The sequence below is a fragment of the Arthroderma uncinatum genome, assembly GCF_011692745.1.
Source record: "Arthroderma uncinatum strain CBS 119779 chromosome Unknown scaffold2, whole genome shotgun sequence".
Lineage (NCBI taxonomy): Eukaryota > Fungi > Ascomycota > Eurotiomycetes > Onygenales > Arthrodermataceae > Arthroderma > Arthroderma uncinatum.
Window position 1 is genome coordinate 6,063,459 of NW_022983864.1, and position 18,546 is coordinate 6,082,004.

General features: G+C 50.5%; 4 protein-coding genes across 4 annotated transcripts; 3 read left to right on the forward strand and 1 right to left on the reverse strand.

The window, feature by feature from the left end:
- Positions 1-1,353: 1,353 nt before the first annotated feature.
- Positions 1,354-3,126, forward strand: GIQ15_03738 (uncharacterized protein; the record flags this gene model as incomplete). The annotated part of the gene is made up of 1 exon (XM_033551155.1): positions 1,354-3,126. The coding sequence occupies one exon, from the start codon at positions 1,354-1,356 to the stop codon at positions 3,124-3,126; it is 1,773 nt and encodes a 590-aa protein (XP_033408316.1).
- A 4,016-nt stretch (positions 3,127-7,142) lies between these two features.
- Positions 7,143-8,801, forward strand: GIQ15_03739 (proline permease PrnB; the record flags this gene model as incomplete). The annotated part of the gene is made up of 1 exon (XM_033551156.1): positions 7,143-8,801. The coding sequence occupies one exon, from the start codon at positions 7,143-7,145 to the stop codon at positions 8,799-8,801; it is 1,659 nt and encodes a 552-aa protein (XP_033408317.1).
- Positions 8,802-9,492: 691 nt separating this feature from the next.
- On the reverse strand, positions 9,493-10,149 carry GIQ15_03740 (uncharacterized protein; the record flags this gene model as incomplete). The annotated part of the gene is made up of 1 exon (XM_033551157.1): positions 9,493-10,149. The coding sequence occupies one exon, from the start codon at positions 10,147-10,149 to the stop codon at positions 9,493-9,495; it is 657 nt and encodes a 218-aa protein (XP_033408318.1).
- A 1,642-nt stretch (positions 10,150-11,791) lies between these two features.
- Positions 11,792-18,049, forward strand: GIQ15_03741 (E3 ubiquitin-protein ligase ubr1; the record flags this gene model as incomplete). Its single annotated transcript, XM_033551158.1, has 1 exon — positions 11,792-18,049. The coding sequence occupies one exon, from the start codon at positions 11,792-11,794 to the stop codon at positions 18,047-18,049; it is 6,258 nt and encodes a 2,085-aa protein (XP_033408319.1).
- Between the last annotated feature and the right edge of the window lie 497 nt (positions 18,050-18,546).

The following is an 18,546-nucleotide window of genomic DNA, read 5'->3' on the forward strand; positions in this document are numbered from 1 at the left end:
GCGGTCTCCGCGGCCCAATGGCCTCCCTGATTCCCGCCCTTGATCGCTGGGATGGGCACTGAGCGACGTTTTTCGGCGTCAGTCAGCATGCAGCGTCGACGTATGTAAGGTGGACAAGCACATTGTAGAGCACGTATGCTATCTCCACGATCCAATCCTGCGGGCCTGTCTCTGCATCTCGTCGTTAGCCCCGGTAGAACGAAGCGAGTCGAAGTCGAAGTCGAGTCGAAGCCGCTGCCAGCTCCCCCTATTCTTCCTCTTCTCCTCGTCTGTCCGTATGTCTCTCCGTATGTCTCTCTTCTTCCCGGCTGCCTCCTCCTGCGTAACACCTCGCAGCCCAAAGCCTGAAACTCGTCGCCATCGCCAGGTTTCGGGCCTGGGTTGGTCGTAGGCAGTCTCTGGAGTCCGGTCTCTGGTCTCTGGTCTCTCTGGTCTCTCTGACCTGCTCTCTGGCTGCTCGCACGGCGGAGACCGTTCTCGTTATCGTTGTATCGTTGTTGTACCGTCGGTGAATGAGGATATTTGTTTGTAAACAGAGAGTTGTATGGTCGACGGTGTATAAGTACTTCTACTCTATCTACAACTCTACATACTCGACCTACAACTACTCAACAACTCCTCTACTCCTCCTCTACTCCTCATCTATTACTCTACTTATCTGCTCTACTCTACTCTACTCTACTTCATATACTCTACTCTACCTCTACTACTCTACTCTACTATACTATACTGTCTACTTCGTCTACTCTTGTCTATACGGCGCGTAACTCGGGTGCGTGATCTGGCTCACCTGACTTCCCCATCCGGCCATCTCGACCTCAACTTCAACTTCAACTTCAACTTCAACTTTGCGTCTTCTCGTCTCGTCTCGCTTCCCACCACGCTCGCGATACACGCAGGATCCTCGTTTAGACGGCGTGGTAGACGCTTGTCTTCCTCCCGTGCTGGCGTGTCTCTGCGTTGTCAGGGCCACAGACGCAGAATTCAGGGATCTCGGTCGGCCACGACTCGAGACCGCATACGCCGTACACCGCATCTCGCCCATCTCCCGCCTCACCGTCGCCTCGTCCACGTCTGATATCTACTCTCGACCTCGTCGTCGATCGGGTAAGTCGCGGTTCCTGGCTACTTTTTCGATTTTTCCTCCTCGCCACGCGCGTCTGAATCTGACCTGTCCCATCCCCCTCTGCCCCCAGCCCATTTCGAGATTCAAGCAACCAGTCTTCCTGACAGATGCCAGTCCACACAGCTAGCTAGCTCTCCCTCGCCCTCGCTCTCTCTCACCTCTGCATGCGGTGACCATGACCATTTCACCTTGACGGCACCCAGTTCACCAGTTACTCGCTTCCGGCCATGGCTGGCGCACACACCTTGCCGAAGGACTTTACCTTCTTCTCGCCTAACGAGTCCGAACCCAGGACGCCAGACCGTCCCCTTCGCGATCTTCCCAACCCGCCACGACCTCAACACGCCTCTCATCGCGTTCGAAGACGGCGCATTGAACGAAAACCCATCCCCTTTTGCGCGCCTGACGTTCCGCTCCCGTCAATCGAATTGTCGCGTATCCCTGCCGAGTCGACGGGCGAACTGCAGTCTATCACCGCATCGATGCTCGGCGGCTTCCTGGAGGTGCCTCGACGCGAGAGGACCGACCCAAAGACACCGCCGGCTCAGATCCGTGGTCTCGTCCCCGACCTGGAGAACCACGCGGATGGAACGACTACGCCCGTGGGCGCGTCCATCAGCAGACCGTCGTCCGCCTGCTCCAATGCCTCAGACTCCTCGTTCTCCTCCGCTGCCTCGTTCGACTCGTTCGCTTCCCTGGGAGGCAGCTGTACCAGCCCTGAAACAGAGATAGACGACCCTTTCCTAGCAGTTACGTTGCCGGACAATAAACACAACCTAGACACTCCATCCAAGTCTGTCAAGAACTCTGTCGTGCCCGCTCATCTCAGCCAGACTCACCGTTGGTCCTCGGAAATGGACTGCCACCTATGGAACACCTACCAGACCCATCTGCAGGACCCGACCATCACCCCGTTCAAGATGTTGCCCGGTAGCTTGCCGCCACTGGGCGTATCGCATCGTGTGGCCAGAGAAGCGCGCAGAGCGTGGCTGAGATCGAAGCAGCCCCAGTCCCAACCTGCAGACGGTGCCGATTCTGCTTCGAAGACAGTCCAGTGGCCTCGCTCAGATGCTGCTACCAGGAGAAGACTGAAGGAGCTGTGCAAACGGAAATACTCAATTGCTCCCCATTATCAACGGTTACTGCAGTCTCGCAGCCCGTCTCCACCTCCAGACATGTTCAGCAATTACACTACCGCCACCACACCTGCACCATTCACCAGAGATCTAGGCATCTCTCTCGTCTCGGGCACTCTCCCCAGTGACCCTCCAGAGGCAGCATCAACGCCTAATATCGTGTCAAACACTGTCCACTCCATGACATCGACAAATGACGACATTCCTCGCCTAGGCTCTCCATTTATGTACCATACCTGGGGCCCCTCGGCCTCGCGCAATCGTGTCACTCAGGGAGACACCACCCCGGTTCAGGGCGGTGTCGAAGCCCATGATACAGTTCATGTCACTGGCTCTCGCCTACGCTCGGGAATGCCTCCAGATCTCTTCACCCCTAACAACCAGCATTTGCCAGCAGCCCCAGTCCCAGCTGATGCTAAAGAAAACACTCCCCACCGTGTCCGCGTCCGCACTCGCACCCGAGGTCTTACCACAAACAGCAGCAGTAACATGCTTAACATTAACTCGCGTCACCGGCTCGTCCAACTCTTTACTCCACCCTCAGGCTCAGGCTCCAACGAAATGGACGACCTAAATCCACGTAACCAGGCCCAAACCCTAGAAGGCGAAGGAGAAGGCATCAAACGTCTCGGATCCCCGTTCAATCTCGATCTGCCGGCGAGCAAGCGCCCACAGCAGCAGCCACGGCAATACTATCGCCCTCGGCATGCTCCCTCGCGATCAGATACGTTTCTGATACACCCGCACGCACATTCCCAGGGACAGCTGCATTTCTCGACCCTGTCCTCCTCTGCAGATCTAGACACGTCGGATATAGAACGTGCACCAGCACCAACCACGGCGTTACACTCGCCGGAGGCATAGCTTGCTCCCCCTCTTCCATTCATCCATATTGCATTGGCCAATATTCCGCTATTATACCTCTTTTTTTAAACGACGAATGATGATATGAAACGACAATACCACATGCAAGTTTTTTGGAGTATTTCTGGTGCCTATCGTGATATCCCATACCATATTATAATGTGTTGCACGATCATTTCTTGCTTCCCAATGCCGCGCCTTCGCCTTCGAACACGAAAGACCATTTCACCCTGGCGTTAGCGTATCAACGGGCCATACCTTACCTTATTTCTTGATTTTGGTTCGCAGCTTACCGTACAGTACATTTGATTTTATCGAACACGGAACGGAGTTTTTTTCCCTTTATACTTCTAGCAGTTTGCAGGAGACGATGAAAAAAATGAAACAGCGCAGCAGCTACGACGACGACCACGACAACGAGCAAATGAATAAACACAAACGTACTATCTAAATTAATTTGCGAACACACCCGCAATTTTTTTGCCACGTATTCTTATTTACATCGAACTCGAATCTATACGACACTGACAATGACACGACGACGTCTTTTTCTTTTGTTTTTTGAACGTCATGCCTGTGCTATGATCAGGTCTATCTATTTATATACGTATCTGATTATGATATAGATAGATAAGACTGACATGGTTTTTGGATGGCCTCACCATATCTACCTACGCTCACTTGATTTTTCTACTATTTTTTTGTTCTCATCTCCTTATCCGCCACAATTACTTTCGACCATATTTCAATTTCCACTCATCCAATCTCCCCCCGAAAAAGGACAAAAACGACAAAAAAAAGTACCAATAACCAACAAAACTCTAAAAAAAACTCCATTTACTCTCTACCAATTGTCTTGTTTTATCTCCTCTCTATCTTATTGTCTCCTTTTATTTCCTTTGAAGTGGCTCGCGCTACATGATTGACTTGTGAAATGAAACTGCCACCCATGATATTGCTGATGGTTGATGGCCCCGTCTCTGATTGGTTTTCTTGCTCTTCTTTTCTCCATTCTTTCTTGGAACAGTCTGGAATACAGCGTTAAACCGTTAAACTGCTTGCTTGCTTGATGCTTTTTGCTTGATGACCTGACACGATGAACGATGCGAGACAATAATAAAACATTTTGTTCTTGATATAATTTGTTTTTTTTTTTCCCTATTCTATTTTTCCTGATCTTGTCTTCCTCTGGTTGCACATGATTTCCTGTTGTTTTTGCCTTCTTTGGATTTATTATCCCTGATGTCATTTGATATTGGCTGTTACTGTTTTATCAGGCTCTATTCCTTAGAAGATATTAGATATTAAATATACTTCTTCGAGTCATGGCTTTTTTGGATAACAAATAAACATGTGATGTTGGTAGACGTGGTCGACGGGCGATGGCCACGCTCAGGGTATATCTGACCTTGATATAGGAGTCCTTGATCCTACCACCTGAGTGGCTGGGTTATCCTAACGGTTATCACAGCAAGGGTTCATGGCATGCATCAATCCCTGGAGATGATTCGTCCTCATTGGCATTTATCTCCTATATTCGTCGATGAATATCAATTCTCATCGGAAGACCAGCCCGCCTTTGTTTGCTATGGTATCGAAGTAGACGGGTGCCTGTGTTCTGTATATCAAACGTCTGGATCTATTGTGTCCTACCAGCGATATGACGGTCATGCAAATCCTGTAAGTAAACTCTTGCAATTCCCGGTGCATTTTACCAGGTATTGTAGTAGCTGCACAGTTAATGAAAAATAAGCGAGACGGTTATTCCAATATCATAATTAACTTGACGAAGATAGATATTTATGGCTTCAACGTCCTCCGTTCATCGATAATGGAGAATCTTTAGCGGAAATTCCGCTGTGGAGCGTCAACGGTCATCCCCGATAAATAATATGGCAATCCCCGACAATAAACGACAATACAGCCAAGTGCCGCTGCGCTAATGCTGCTGGACAAGAGCTAACCAAACGCGTTTTGCCTCTTCCTCCTCCTTTCCATGACGTTGACCTACACGTCTGCGGACGAACAGCTGACGAGCTCGAGCTGGGATAAGGCGGGTACGAGACAAAAGGTCATTTCGGCATCGCTCATCCTACCGAGACGGGATACGCTATGTTTCGTTCTTCGCTAACACTTACTCGAACACAGCCACCTTCAAGGGTGAGGGCGTGCATGCGTCGCCTGAATATATTAGCAACTGGCCCAGCATAGTTTGCATGCAGTGTGCCCTGTCACAGCCTCCTCAGCAGGAGCTCGCCTGCAGGATGGACGGAGCGCCGTAAGACGACCCAAATGGAAACTGTCCGAGAGGTACTCCGTAATATGCGCCTGTCAAACAAAGGGCGAACAATGGGACGGCAAAGCTTGATTAGGCAAGCGATCAAGGGCTGGAAAAAAAAGTCAAAGGAGGTCCTCTAACTAGCTACCGACAGAGCTCCCAGTCTAATTCATACAGCCCACGCAAATTCATACAGTGCATGGAGTACATACCGCGGACTTGCTACGGAGTAACGTACGGACAGATTTTTCGTGCAGTATTGACCGACATGAAGGCGAAATTTAACATGATTTGCGGCACTCGTCGAGGGATATTCAAACAATTGAGGCATTCGATATGCGTTCTCAATGTGCGCTATTTGACATCCCTACCACTAACATCTTCTATCACTGTGGAGATGCACATCCGCTCTGCAGTGGACCCCGCACACCCTCCTGGGCGCGTGTATGCAGACAGGGGACCAGCCTCTGTACGTACGGAGCATATAGAGACTGCTTTGAAGGTCTAACAACGAGATAAGATAGCCCTTAAGAAGGGAGATGCGCAGAAATCGCTATCAGCTGTCTCTCTCAATATTTCACTGCGGGACCCCGGGAGATATTGCTGGAACTGCGGTTTTAAGGTTGGCGGTACCATGGACGACTGATACGGAGTATTTGATGGCAGGAAAAGGCACACGACTGGTATACGAAGGGTGCATGGTGGTTCATATGAAGGAGGGAAAGCTTCGACATGCTTACACAAGATTCGCCATCTATTTGTCCTATCACGGTGGAGGACTAGCCGGTGGCAGAAGCAAGCAAATTGCGCCCTCTGACCGGGCGCCCAGAGAAAAGCTTGAAAAGATAGGAATGAGAAAAGAAGAAGAGCCAAGGGCTCGCGATCCTCTGGGGCGCCGAGAAAGAGGGCCATGGAATTCTTGCTAGAAGCGCCTCCGTCACTCCAACCGTGGTATACAGAGTTCGACTACCACGGACGGGGCCTGCAGCCGCCCAAACCCTGGCCTTTGCCCTGCAAAGCTCTTTGACACCTTGATGAGGTAATTAGTACGTCCAGAAATGAGTTCTCCACGGAACCAGCATTATTATTCGCTCGCTATAATGCAGCGTCGTATCCGCCAGCACGGAGGGAGCTGTGTGTCCACACTTTGCTCCGTGTGTATCTTGGTCTGCGTCTGGCTCTCGACGATATGGATGGTAGCAGCCGGTTCATGCTCACGGCCGTGACCAGGGGGAGGGTCCCGGAGGAGGCTGAACTGCGTGTGAGAACAGACGAGACGAGATATGACGTGCGGGAGGGTGGCTTGATTAGTGCTTTGTGCCCGTCGAAGGCTCAATCCCCAACCCCAGGCACATCAGCAACGCCTCCATAAAGCCATGGATTTCCTGATTCGCTGGCGGGAGGACGATTAACCTTATGCCGCAGAGTTCTCCATTTTTCTCCCCAAGTTACATATAACAGCTGCTTTATCCGCAGGTGCGCTGCAATCCCGCCTTCCTTCATCTTGCGACTTAAAAAAAAACATCCCCCCTCCCCCGTTTATATATATACGACCGGGGACCGCAAGAATTCTTCCTCCCTGTCGCTGGGCTTTTATATATGAGCTTCAGTTTGGAGAATTGTTGGTTCAAGTCATCGTCATCGACGTCATACCCGTGGACGTCGGCGGAAATCCATCTGACTGGACTGTTGGCGTCGCATTCTCCCTCCCACGTCGAAGACAGCTTCTCTGACAAAGATGGGTCACCAGGAAGGGCCCGATGTCGAGGCCAACGACTATACTCCCGCGCCAGCCTACCAGTATGGCGACGAGAAACGCAACGATATGCGGGCTATGGTCGAGGCCAGCTTGCACGACACCCGGTATAACCAGACCCAGCGTGGCCTGAAGTCGAGACATGTCCAGATGATGGCTCTCGGTGGTACTATTGGTACTGGTCTCTTCGTCGGTTCCGGCCAGGCGCTCGCCATCGGTGGTCCGGCGTTTCTAGTATCTGCATACCTGATCATCGGTGTCCTCGTCTATCTGGTTGTCACTGCAATTGCTGAGGTTGGTACCTACCTGCCCGTCCACGGTGGTACAATGAGTTACTACGGCTTTCGATACGTCTCACGAAGCTTGGGCTTCTCGCTCGGATATCTATACTGGTATTCCCTCGGGATATTGGTGCCGAACGAAATCGTCGCCGCTTCGCTGATCGTGGGATACTGGAACAACTCCATCAACATTGCTGTCTGGATCTCTATTTTCCTAGTCGTCATCATCGCCCTTAATCTACTCCCCGTCCGCTGGTATGGAGAGAGTGAGTTTTGGTTCGCCAGTTTAAAAGTCATCATGATGCTCGGCTTGATCATCCTGGCTTTCATCCTTTTCTGGGGTGGTGGCCCATCTCGCCAGCGACTTGGTTTCCATTATTGGACGCATCCGCGGCCGGCAAACGAATATATAGTCAAAGGCGATGCGGGTCGTTTCGTGGCATTCCTACAGTGCATCGTGCTCAGTGCCTTTGCATTCCTCTTCGCGCCCGAGCTGATCATCCAGACCGCCGGTGAGATGGAATCGCCCAGACACAACATCCCTCGCGCCTCACGTCGTTTCTTCTACCGTCTGGCCTTCTTCTATATCCTAGGATCTCTCGCCATTAGTGTAACTTGCCCGTCTGACGAGGCGGCCTTGACTAACGGAGGTGCCGGAGCCGGCTCGTCCCCCTTCGTCTTCGGTATCAAGAATGCTGGAATCGCCGTCCTCCCTGGAATTGTCAATGCCGTCATTCTCACTTCCGCGTGGAGTTCCGGAAACTCGTACCTTTACATGTCCTCTCGTGCTCTCTACTCCCTCGCCGTTGCCGGTGATGCTCCGCATATATTCAAGGCCTGTAACCGATACGGTCTCCCCTATATGGCTCTAGCTGCCAGTGCCTTGTTCCTCCCCCTTGCATACCTAGCTGTTGGCAGCGGAAGCTCTCGCGTCTTCAACTGGTTTGTTAGCTTCACCAACACATCCGCCTTTATAAGTTGGACCTGCTGTTGCATCATCCATTTCCGCTTCACCAAGGCAGTTAAAGTCCAAGGCATCGAGCTCACCTATAAATCCAGGTTCCAACCCTGGGGTGCGCGCATCGGAATCTTTGGCTTCATTTTCCTTCTTTTGATCAACGGGTTCCACACCCTCTTCCCCTCGAGATTTAACGCCTCCGACTTCCTGACCGCATACATTGGCATTCCTGCCTTCCTGTTGGTCTACTTCTCCCACCGTTGGTATACCAGAAGTGATCCGTGGATGTGGCGTCCGGAAGATATCGACATGGTGACAGGTTTGGATGAGATTGTTGCCGCCGAACGTCCACCTGTGGTCCGAACAGGATTCATGAAATATGTCAGCTTCATCTACGAGTAAACAACGGCGTATCTGGGAATATATTTATTTTTCTTGCGGTTTGCATGTGCTAGCTTTGTTTGCTCTAATTCTGCTTCCATCTGTATTTCCCCCTTTCCATCCCCTGTACGTTGCGTGGCTGTAGTTAGCGCATATGCGTTTAACGACCACGGAACTTAAATGGGGATGCATCTTCCAGCACCTCCCTTCAGCTGGGAGCTTTGGGGCCATTTCCTCTTGTTTGTACTAAATCCCCTTACACTTTTTGCCTCTGTTATGGGCCAGGACGAGAGTAGTAGAGACGCTTCCGATCTTTTAGAAATATAGGTATAGGGCCAAACACCGTCTCTGTCTCCCTATATAATATGATACGAGTCACAGCGAGAATGTTCAAATGTATTAAATCGAGACTACGCCCTTGGAACACACCAAAGGTCCATGTTAAAAGTCTCAAAGTTCTTCTTATTTACCCTCTTGTGCAGAGTAAAGCCTTAGACTTGTCCTCAAACTTGTGATTCAGAAAATAATACACATAAGACCTCCTTACGCCTAATAGATAACTTCTACAAGGATGGAGTTTACAATATAAATCTGGCTCTCAAGGTCGACCGTACTCAGCAGTAGCTCAAGCATAATATGCTCGAGCGAAATGTTCATCCGTCATCCGTCATTATCATAATCATAAGTGATCTCGCTCCATGGCCCCCGTATATCAGCACTTGGCTTCCCCAGAGTCTGCCTTCTTCTCGCCGTCAGCGTCAAAGCCCAGAGACTCGAGCTGCCGCACCAGCTCGTTGATCCTGATAACCTTCTCCAGCTGCTCGGGGAGCAGACTTTCTCCCTTGGCCTTCTTGTCACGTAGGTCGCGGGCCTGCTTTAGCTTCTTCTTCAGGTTTCTCGCCTTCTTCTCTTGCTCGGCTTCCGGATCGACGTCGTTTTCCGTAGCTGTTTCTCTGTCTTTCCCGCTGCCGGCTGTGCCGGCCGTTACGCGCCAGCTCTCCTTGTCCAGAGCAGTGTCCTTCTCGCTCTTCCGGGAGTCGGTCTGTCCCGTAGAAGCTGTGACCTCGCTGTTCGCCTTGGCCTTGTTTTTGGCCTCTCTCTTCTTTGCGTTCTTGACGCTGGCGGCTGACGCAGTATTCTCGTTCGCTACCGGCTCCGCGCCTGGAACTCCTGCCTTGCCACGGTTTTTCCACGACGCCGCGGCACGGTTCTTATATAGCTCGACGTCCTCGGGCGGACTATAGCCTGGCCGGATGCGGATTTCGCGGCGTTGGGAGCCATCTGCGCGGACGGAGGCCGGGATATGACGCTCGCCGGTGAGATTGTTGGTCGTGATGCCCGATATGCGTGTCTTCTCGTTGGCAGACATGCTGTCTCGACTGATTTGCCGGTTATATAGAGCAGCCTGATATATAGAATGATGCTGTTATGGCGGTGGCGTAGGAAGATGGTATCGGACCTGTAGTATCTGCCAGCTGAGAGTACAAGACGGCCCTCTCTGTGGCCCAGCAGCCTGAAACGTATCCGTAGAAGTGTCTGTCCTAGGCCGCGGTGCAGGTAAATATTCTGGTCTCTGGAACTTTTTCTCTCTTTTGGTCGCGATATCATCAACATGGCCTGCTGACCAATCAGCGCCCGCCGTTTACCAAATTCCTTCTCGCTCGCTGCGAAACATCAACTTCTGCAACTTCGACCAAAGGACGAAACGAACTTCTGCCTCTCCCACCCACATCTCGCCGGCTGGGTACATCAAGCATATTCCGGAGGAACGCCGCGGTTTCTGCACTTGCATTGGATCCCAGTATCTGCTCGCCCGATCTCATCTCACAATGGCTGTAAGTATCCCAGCTGCTCCCATGCCAGGACCGTTTCTTGCTGACGCCCGGGACTATCTCTAGCTTTCCGCCTCCATCTACAAGTAAGAGCCTGTGTCCTGTCCGGCTGCCCGATCCAGGCCCGTTTGGCTGACCCTGTTTGCCCGTTTAGCACCTTCATTAGGCGAAACGGCATCATGCTGACCACCGTCTTCGTCGGCGCATTCGGCTTCGAGATGTACGTCAACCAACCCACGATTCGTCGATGGAGGCTCCCAGCCGTCCAATTCGAGCCTTACCCTCTTGCATCTCCGTCTGACAGTTTATATCTAGGGCCTACGACACCGTCTCGACCAAGGTCTGGGATTGCATAAACAGCGGCGTACGATACATACCCTCCGGCCCTCTATCTCTGAGCCACGCTGACTTTTCTTCTTTTAACCTTTATAGCGACAATGGAAGGACGTGAAGCATCGATATATCACCAAGGACGACGAGTAAACCTGTTCCTTGCGGTGTGGCGGTTGGGCTATAGACAACTATTCGTGGCCGGGACAATTGTACAGATACTTGTTAAAGAAATAGAGAACAAAATGTTTCATACCGTTTGAACCCTCTGAACCCTGAATACTTTATTCGCTGGACTGCTGTCTTCAGTATTGTCTTCAGCATTGTCTTCAGCGTCATCTTCAGCTTTCCGAGTGTTGCTGCGACTCCTTCCAGAGACCTGCCACACTTACAACCTGAATACAACCCCTTATAACTCCAGCCGCCAGCTCGTACAGCGTAAGTGTAAGTGATATCGGTATTCGCAGAGTAGAGGCCTTTGGCCGCCCAATAACTGCATATCGCCGTCTTAGTCAGGCGAGCTTCCAGCACAAAACAACAAACTCCACGCTCAAGGATTGCGCATTTCCTGTCTCCCTCCTATCCAGACGAAGAATACTCAAGACGACCGAGCTCGTTCCTGTAAGCTGGATTTATCTGCTGCTGGCAGCTTCGCTCGGCTGTAAGCTGAATCGCCTTTTCTTGTGCGGTGTCCCACGCTGACATTCCCCCTCCTAGCTATACTCCAACTATAGACTGCTCGCCACTACATCGCTATCAACAACCGCAGCCTCGCCGCAGAGCTCTCGTGCGCCCGTCGTTCCTTTATCCGTCCTATGCGCATATGTGCTGCCCGAACACACTCCAGAGATGATGCCTCGTTCTCTAGCGGACGTCGAAAAATCACTGGGACAGGCGCTGGTGGAGTTTCCAGTCCGATACCACAATCGATACGACGACAGGGCCAGGACCGAGCTTATAGAGATACTCTTCCGCTCGCTGTCGGGCTATAACGAGGATTATCTACAGTTGCTGTTCCCTGACGGCCCTGGAAATGGGTGCTGGAACTTATCGAAAGCCCAGGGCTTGGAGGCTGGGGCGGAATACTCTGAGGCAGCTCGGGGGAAGCGATGTGGGCATACTTTCAAGTCCGGAGACGCAGGCTATCACTGTGTTACGTGCTCTATAGACGAGACTTGCTGTCTATGCAACCGCTGCTTCAATGCCTCCGACCACACGGGACACAAATACACCTTCTTCGTTTCGAGCGGGCATTCTGGATGCTGTGACTGCGGAGACGAAGAAGCTTTCCGGCTGCCGGTGCACTGTGCCATCCATACGGCGCTGGAACGGGACGATGATGACGAGGACAAGAAGAAGAAAGATGTGGCCCCGGTCCCTGAAATGCTGGTTGCATGTATTAGGATGACTATTGCCCGGGTCCTCGACTATTTCTGTGATGTGATATCTTGCTCCCCGGAACAGCTGCGGCTCACCAAGACGGAAGCGGGCATCAGGCAGGATGAGGTCGTATCCAGGCTATCTGGAGATTGGTATCATGCAAGTGATCCTGAGGATAGCGAGCCTGAGTTTGCGCTTGTGCTATGGAACGACGAAAAACACACCATTAACGAAGTCACAAATCAGGTAGCCCGTGCCTGTCGAGAGCGTGAAAGGTTCGGCCTCCAGAAAGCCAATGAATCGGATGAGTTCGGCAGAAGTGTGGTGAAATACTCGAAGAACCTCGCGGGCCTGCTTGATGTCTCGAGGATCATAGAGCAGATCAGAGTAACCGTCACCGTCCGATCCGCGAGGGATACCTTCCGGGAGCAGATGTGTGCCACCATAATCGACTGGCTCTCCGATATTTCTGGCTGTAGCGTTGGAGGTGATGGCTCGCTGCTGAGACTCATGGTTTGCGAGCAGATGCTTCAACCCTGGCACCCTGGAAGTACCGCCGCCAACGCTGGAATTGGCAGCAAGGGAATCGACGACCAGAGTTTAGATGACGGACATATCTACCAGGCCGTCCAAATTGCGCAAGCCGAAATCTTAGCTGCAGAAATGGTCGACTTTACTGACGCTGAAATGGAAGATACTGAGGATATGAGAAGGGCTGCTGAGGATGACGACGATGAGGATATGGATGATGCAGACGTGGATCAGGTACAGCTCGAAATGCACACCCAAAATGTGCTAGATGATGCCCAAGGCCCGCCGGAAGATACTGATCTCGACATGCAGACGACGCAAGTAGACACGGAGATCGCAGAATTTGGCCTTCCACCACAGCCTCCGCCGCCTCCGCCGCCGCCTGAAAATCCTCCGCCCGGAGACGATGATCCCCTCATCATTCTCCCAGTTACAGACGATCCGCAGTTTTCCAGGAAGCCTGTCCCCATACCGAAAACACCAGGGGTAAACCCCAAGTCTAACCACACGTCTCTACCGCATTGGCAAGAAAAGCCGCGTCTATTTCACGAACAGAGGCAATTGCCTCATGAAAACCTTCAACAGAGAACGCGGTTAGACTGGTTGATATTATACGACCTGCGCTTGTGGAAGAAGACTCGGACTGATGTGCGAGAGTTGTACTTGGCTACAGTTGTCAACGTCCCGGAGTTCAAGAGGGTCCTTGGTTTACGATTCTCCGCCCTATACACCGCTCTGGCTCAGCTATATCTGATTGCGGATAGAGAACCTGACCATTCGATTATCAAACTCTCCTTACAGCTGTTCACGACCCCATCTATCACAAAGGAGGTAGTTGACCGTGGGAACTTCCTCACTAGCATAATGGCCATCCTTTATACTTTCCTCACCACTAGGCAGGTTGGTGAGCCTCATGATGTCAGTCCAACGGCCACACTTGCGATGGATTCTGGGTCAATTACCAATCGAAGGCTATATCACTTCTTCCTTGATCTACGATACATACTGGCCTCCGACCATATCCAGACCCATTTAAGGACAGAGAGACAATACCTTTTGCAGTTTATGGATCTCATTAAGCTTACCCAGGGGATTTGTCCAAATGTTCGAGCCGTTGGGGAACACTTGGAATATGAGACAGATGCATGGATAGGAGCTTCCATTCTAATGAGAGAGATTACGCGGCTCTGCAGGATATTTTGCGAAGCGTTCCGCCCAAATAAACTCGACGAAGGAGATAATCACCTCGCGGACGCGATCACGCAGGCTGCCCTTGCAACGATGGTCAACTCAATGGGCATGGAGCGAAAGCGCTTCGTTCAAGCTGAAATTAAAGAGCCAGTTCGTTTCAAAACAGTGCCATATCTCGAGTTTGAGATAGACGCACTGAACCAATGTGGCCGCCATACGGTGGTTGATTTTGTTGTTGAACGAGGATCACTGAGTTTCCATCATGCTTTACATTATACTCTTTCATGGTTGTTAGAGTGCGCCAGAAGCAAGCCGAGAGACTGGGTGAGGGGTCTTCTTATCCGGGCTGTAACTTTGATGAAAGAAAAATTTGCCCTGGCTCCGTCACCAGCACTAAATGTCGACGACGTCATTCTAGCGATGTTTGACTTCCCTATCAGGGTCTGCGCCTGGCTTGCCCAGATGAAGGCTGGCATGTGGGTTAGGAACGGTATGAGTCTCAGACATCAAATGGGTCAATACCGAGCAGTAATCTCGCGAGATGTGGCGTACTGTCGAGATATCTTCATGATACAGTCCGCCATGGCGATCTGTGATCCGAGTCGTGTGCTTGCAACTTTATGTGATAGATATGCGATATTGGACTGGATCAAAGGAAGCTACGTTGATCGACCTGGTTACGACGAAGGGCAACATGTGGATGTTGCTGACGAATTTATGCATCTTCTGATCATACTGATATCTGAACGAATGTCCCTTTCTCCAGGCGACGACGAAACCACCATTCAACACCACATCATCAGAAGAGATATTGCCCACACTTTGTGTTTCAAGCCGCTCCCGTATACCGACCTTAGTGCTAGGATACGGGATGAAGTTGTTGAGGCGCGGGATTTCCAACAGCTACTTGAAGAAGTCGCCACGTTCCGCCCTCCCGATGGACTCAATGATACTGGAACTTTTGAATTAAAACCCCAGTATATTGGCCTAATAGACCCATATTCCACTCAGTACAGTAGGAATCAACGAGATGAGGCCGAGCACATCTTCAAACAGTGGAAAGCAAAGTCAACTGGGAAAAGTATTCAAGACGCTATCTTTGAGCCCAAACTGGAGCCAATTCCTACCGGACTCTTTTCTGGGTATACCAGATTTACTCGAACTCCCCTATTTGCTCAAATAATCCACCAGTTCTTAGAGTATTGTCTGATGTTCAAAGTCTGCACCCCTTCGGTTCAATTGACGAGGATTGAGCCCTTTCTACAGACTATTCTTCACCTAACGCTCCTTGCTGTTCTTGAGGACCCGAAAGCAGATGACGAGGACTCCGAGTCAGGCGAGCAGACGTTCACATTCCATGCTCTTACTAAAACCAAGCCCACACAGCTTGGGGATTTAACAATCATTGGGCTATTCCAGAAAATATCAGAGGTTCCCGCCTTTGAATCCTGTGGGCCTAAAATCCGACACATACTGAAGTGCCTTTGGGAGAAAGATCCAAAGTTATACTCTTCCACTACAAATGATCATACATTCCCATTTGGCAATATTTACCAGTCATCTTCTACCCCCGTTTCTGACAATGAGGTGGAACAAAAGAAGAAACGGGCCCTCGAGAGGCAGGCTAAAATCATGGCGCAGTTCCAGCAACAGCAACAAGATTTCTGGGTTAGCCAAGAAAACATTGATGGGGATGAAGACGAACTAGACGAGACTGAAGAGCCATCGCGCACCTCGGGGAAGGTAATCCGGAAGTACCCATCGGGAAACTGTATACTGTGCCAGGAAGATACCAACGACTCGAGATTATATGGCACATTCGCTCTCGTTACAGAGAGCTCTATTTTTAGGGAAACCGATTTGAAAGATCCGGATTTTGTCAAAGAAGTCCTGACGACACCCTCTACGTTGGATAGATCGGCTGAATCAATTCGTCCCTTTGGAATCGCTGGTGAAAATCGGGAGCAGGTTGAACAGTTAGATTCTAAAGGAAATCTGATAATTACGGAAAAGCAAGGTCTTGGGAAGGGCTTCCCAGCCGAGCAACACAAACAAGGTCCTGTTTCAACAGGTTGCGGGCACATCATGCATTATAATTGCTTTGAAACCTACTACACGGCTACCAAGAGGCGACACAATCAACAAGTAGCTCGAAATCACCCCGAAAGCTTGAACTTGAACGAATTCGTCTGCCCGCTTTGTAAAGCGCTTGGGAATGCATTTCTCCCCATTTTATGGAGGGGGCAGGAGGTGGTATACCCTGGAGTGCTGTCCACTGAGAATTCGTTCCAGAGCTTCATGAACGAGAAGGTGGACCAGCTCCTCCAGAGGTTCACCAGCCATGCTTTGGCCAAAGAAGATGAAAAATTCTTTATCCCAGGCTACGGAGAGTTCTTTGTGGAGTACCTCTCGAATAATTTAATGCCCTCCCTCTCTCGTAGCGCAGATGACTACTTAGCCCCTCGAATTAGGGATCCTCAAGGGTTCGCAGAGGACTACCTTTCAACCCCTCGAGTTAGGGACCTGGTAGGATTTGCAGACGGGCAAGTGTCGCCGGAAGGTAGACCCTTTCAGGCGCCGCCGGAGGACCCCTTGGGCGCCCATAACACGGGAGCAACCCTTACTGCTTTGATCGGTGCACCAATCCTGGCGAATCTCCCAGATGCTACAAGCACACCAAGTGTCGCGTCTTTGTTGGAAGGAGGGGAGGCACCACCCACCGACACTCCGTCCCCATTTTCTGAGTTTCTCGCAGTCTACGCAAGACTACGCGATACCATGCGGTTCAATTCTATACCATCTCGGTTTGACTACCAGCCATCACATGTCCTAGAGGGGGATTTAGTCCATACTGACTCTTTATTTAAAATATTTGCCTACTCTATCACTTCGGTTGAAATTGCCCAACGAGGCCAGGAAGCCGAATCAGGGACATATCTGATAAATGGTATATCGGAGATCTCGTTAACACACCTGCGAATCCTATGCGATACTGCACTTGCGTATGCTTCCCTAGGTGGCTTGGAATTTCCTTCCGCGTTGAAGGTTGCACATGAGTTCCGAGATAGTCATCGTCGGCAGTTACTTCAACTATTCTTTGGCCATCCCAGGCTCTCGGGGATTTCGAATCTTGCTCGTGATTCAATGGATATCGAACCTTTACTTTCTACAGACACGTTTGTGTTTTTAGCAGAGTCCTCGCTCTGTCTAGTTCCCGTGCTGCAGGTTGATATTATGCACTTTGTCCGTCTTTGCTATGCCGCAGAAATTGTGAAGGTCATTTTGGCATACCTTCTCACTCCTCAGGGGTTGAAAGCAAATATGGATCACGCTTCAGTTGATGATACTACTGACTACGAATACTCTTCGGCTAAAGACTTCGTTATGTGGGTCATCTCGGCTTATAGGTCGTGTGCATCATTTGTAGCAGACCCAGGACTGCAGATATTGTTGGATGGTATCGATAGAAATTTTATTCCGAAATACCGACTAAGAGGCTGCCATGAAGTGGTTCCCAAGTATATCCTTCCCTTCCTTCGAAAAACAGCCATCCTACTGAACGTGCGACATGGCCTTGAGTTCCCAGATGCTGGATCAGACCTTGACTACATCTCAGAGCTTGATCGCCTCACTACGTTCCTACAACTGCCAACCATACCGGAAATGTTCGAAACGTTGTCCGCCGCAGAGGACGGTGATCCGTTATCTGCTATCGTTTGTGGATGGATGGAGCATTGGTGTATCTCAAAGCACGATGCCAAATCCGCTGGTAACCCGATGCCGCAGCTTTCTCTCATGCATCCGGCAATTTTTGAGCTAGTAGGACTCCCTCAATATTTCGACACGTTGCTAGATGAGGCGACTCAACGCACTTGCATGACTACTGGAAAGGAGTTAACTGATGCGACACTTTGTCTCTTCTGTGGCGAGATATTCTGCGCTCAAGCAAGCTGCTGCATGGTGAATACAAGATTGGGTGGTTGTAACCGTCATCTCGCGAAGTAAGCACTCATCCTGTTAAATTTTGCCCCTTTGGCTATTGTTGATATGAGTCTCCCTTACTAATACTAATCCGACATGTGATAGATGTGGAAGAAATGCTGGTATATTTATCAACATTCGAAAATGCGCAGTGGCGCTTTTGCACAATGGCAACGGATGTTGGAGATTTGCACCCTATCTAGATATCCATGGAGAGGTTGACCCTGGGTTTAGGCATCGCAGACGACTTATTCTGAATCAGAAGCGATATGATCGCCTTTTCCGCGACATGTGGCTATCACATAGCATACCTTCTTCAGTAAGTAGAAGGCTAGAAGCGGAGGTCAACAATGGTGGTTGGGAGACTCTATAGTTGGGAAAAGATGCGGTAGAAAAGATCTATTAGCTCCAGAATAAAAGGGTGAAGTGCATCTATACTATTATATTTGGGATTATAGTTATGCATTGTCATATTCCCTACTAGAGGATTATACAAATATTTTCCGTATATACTCTCCTTC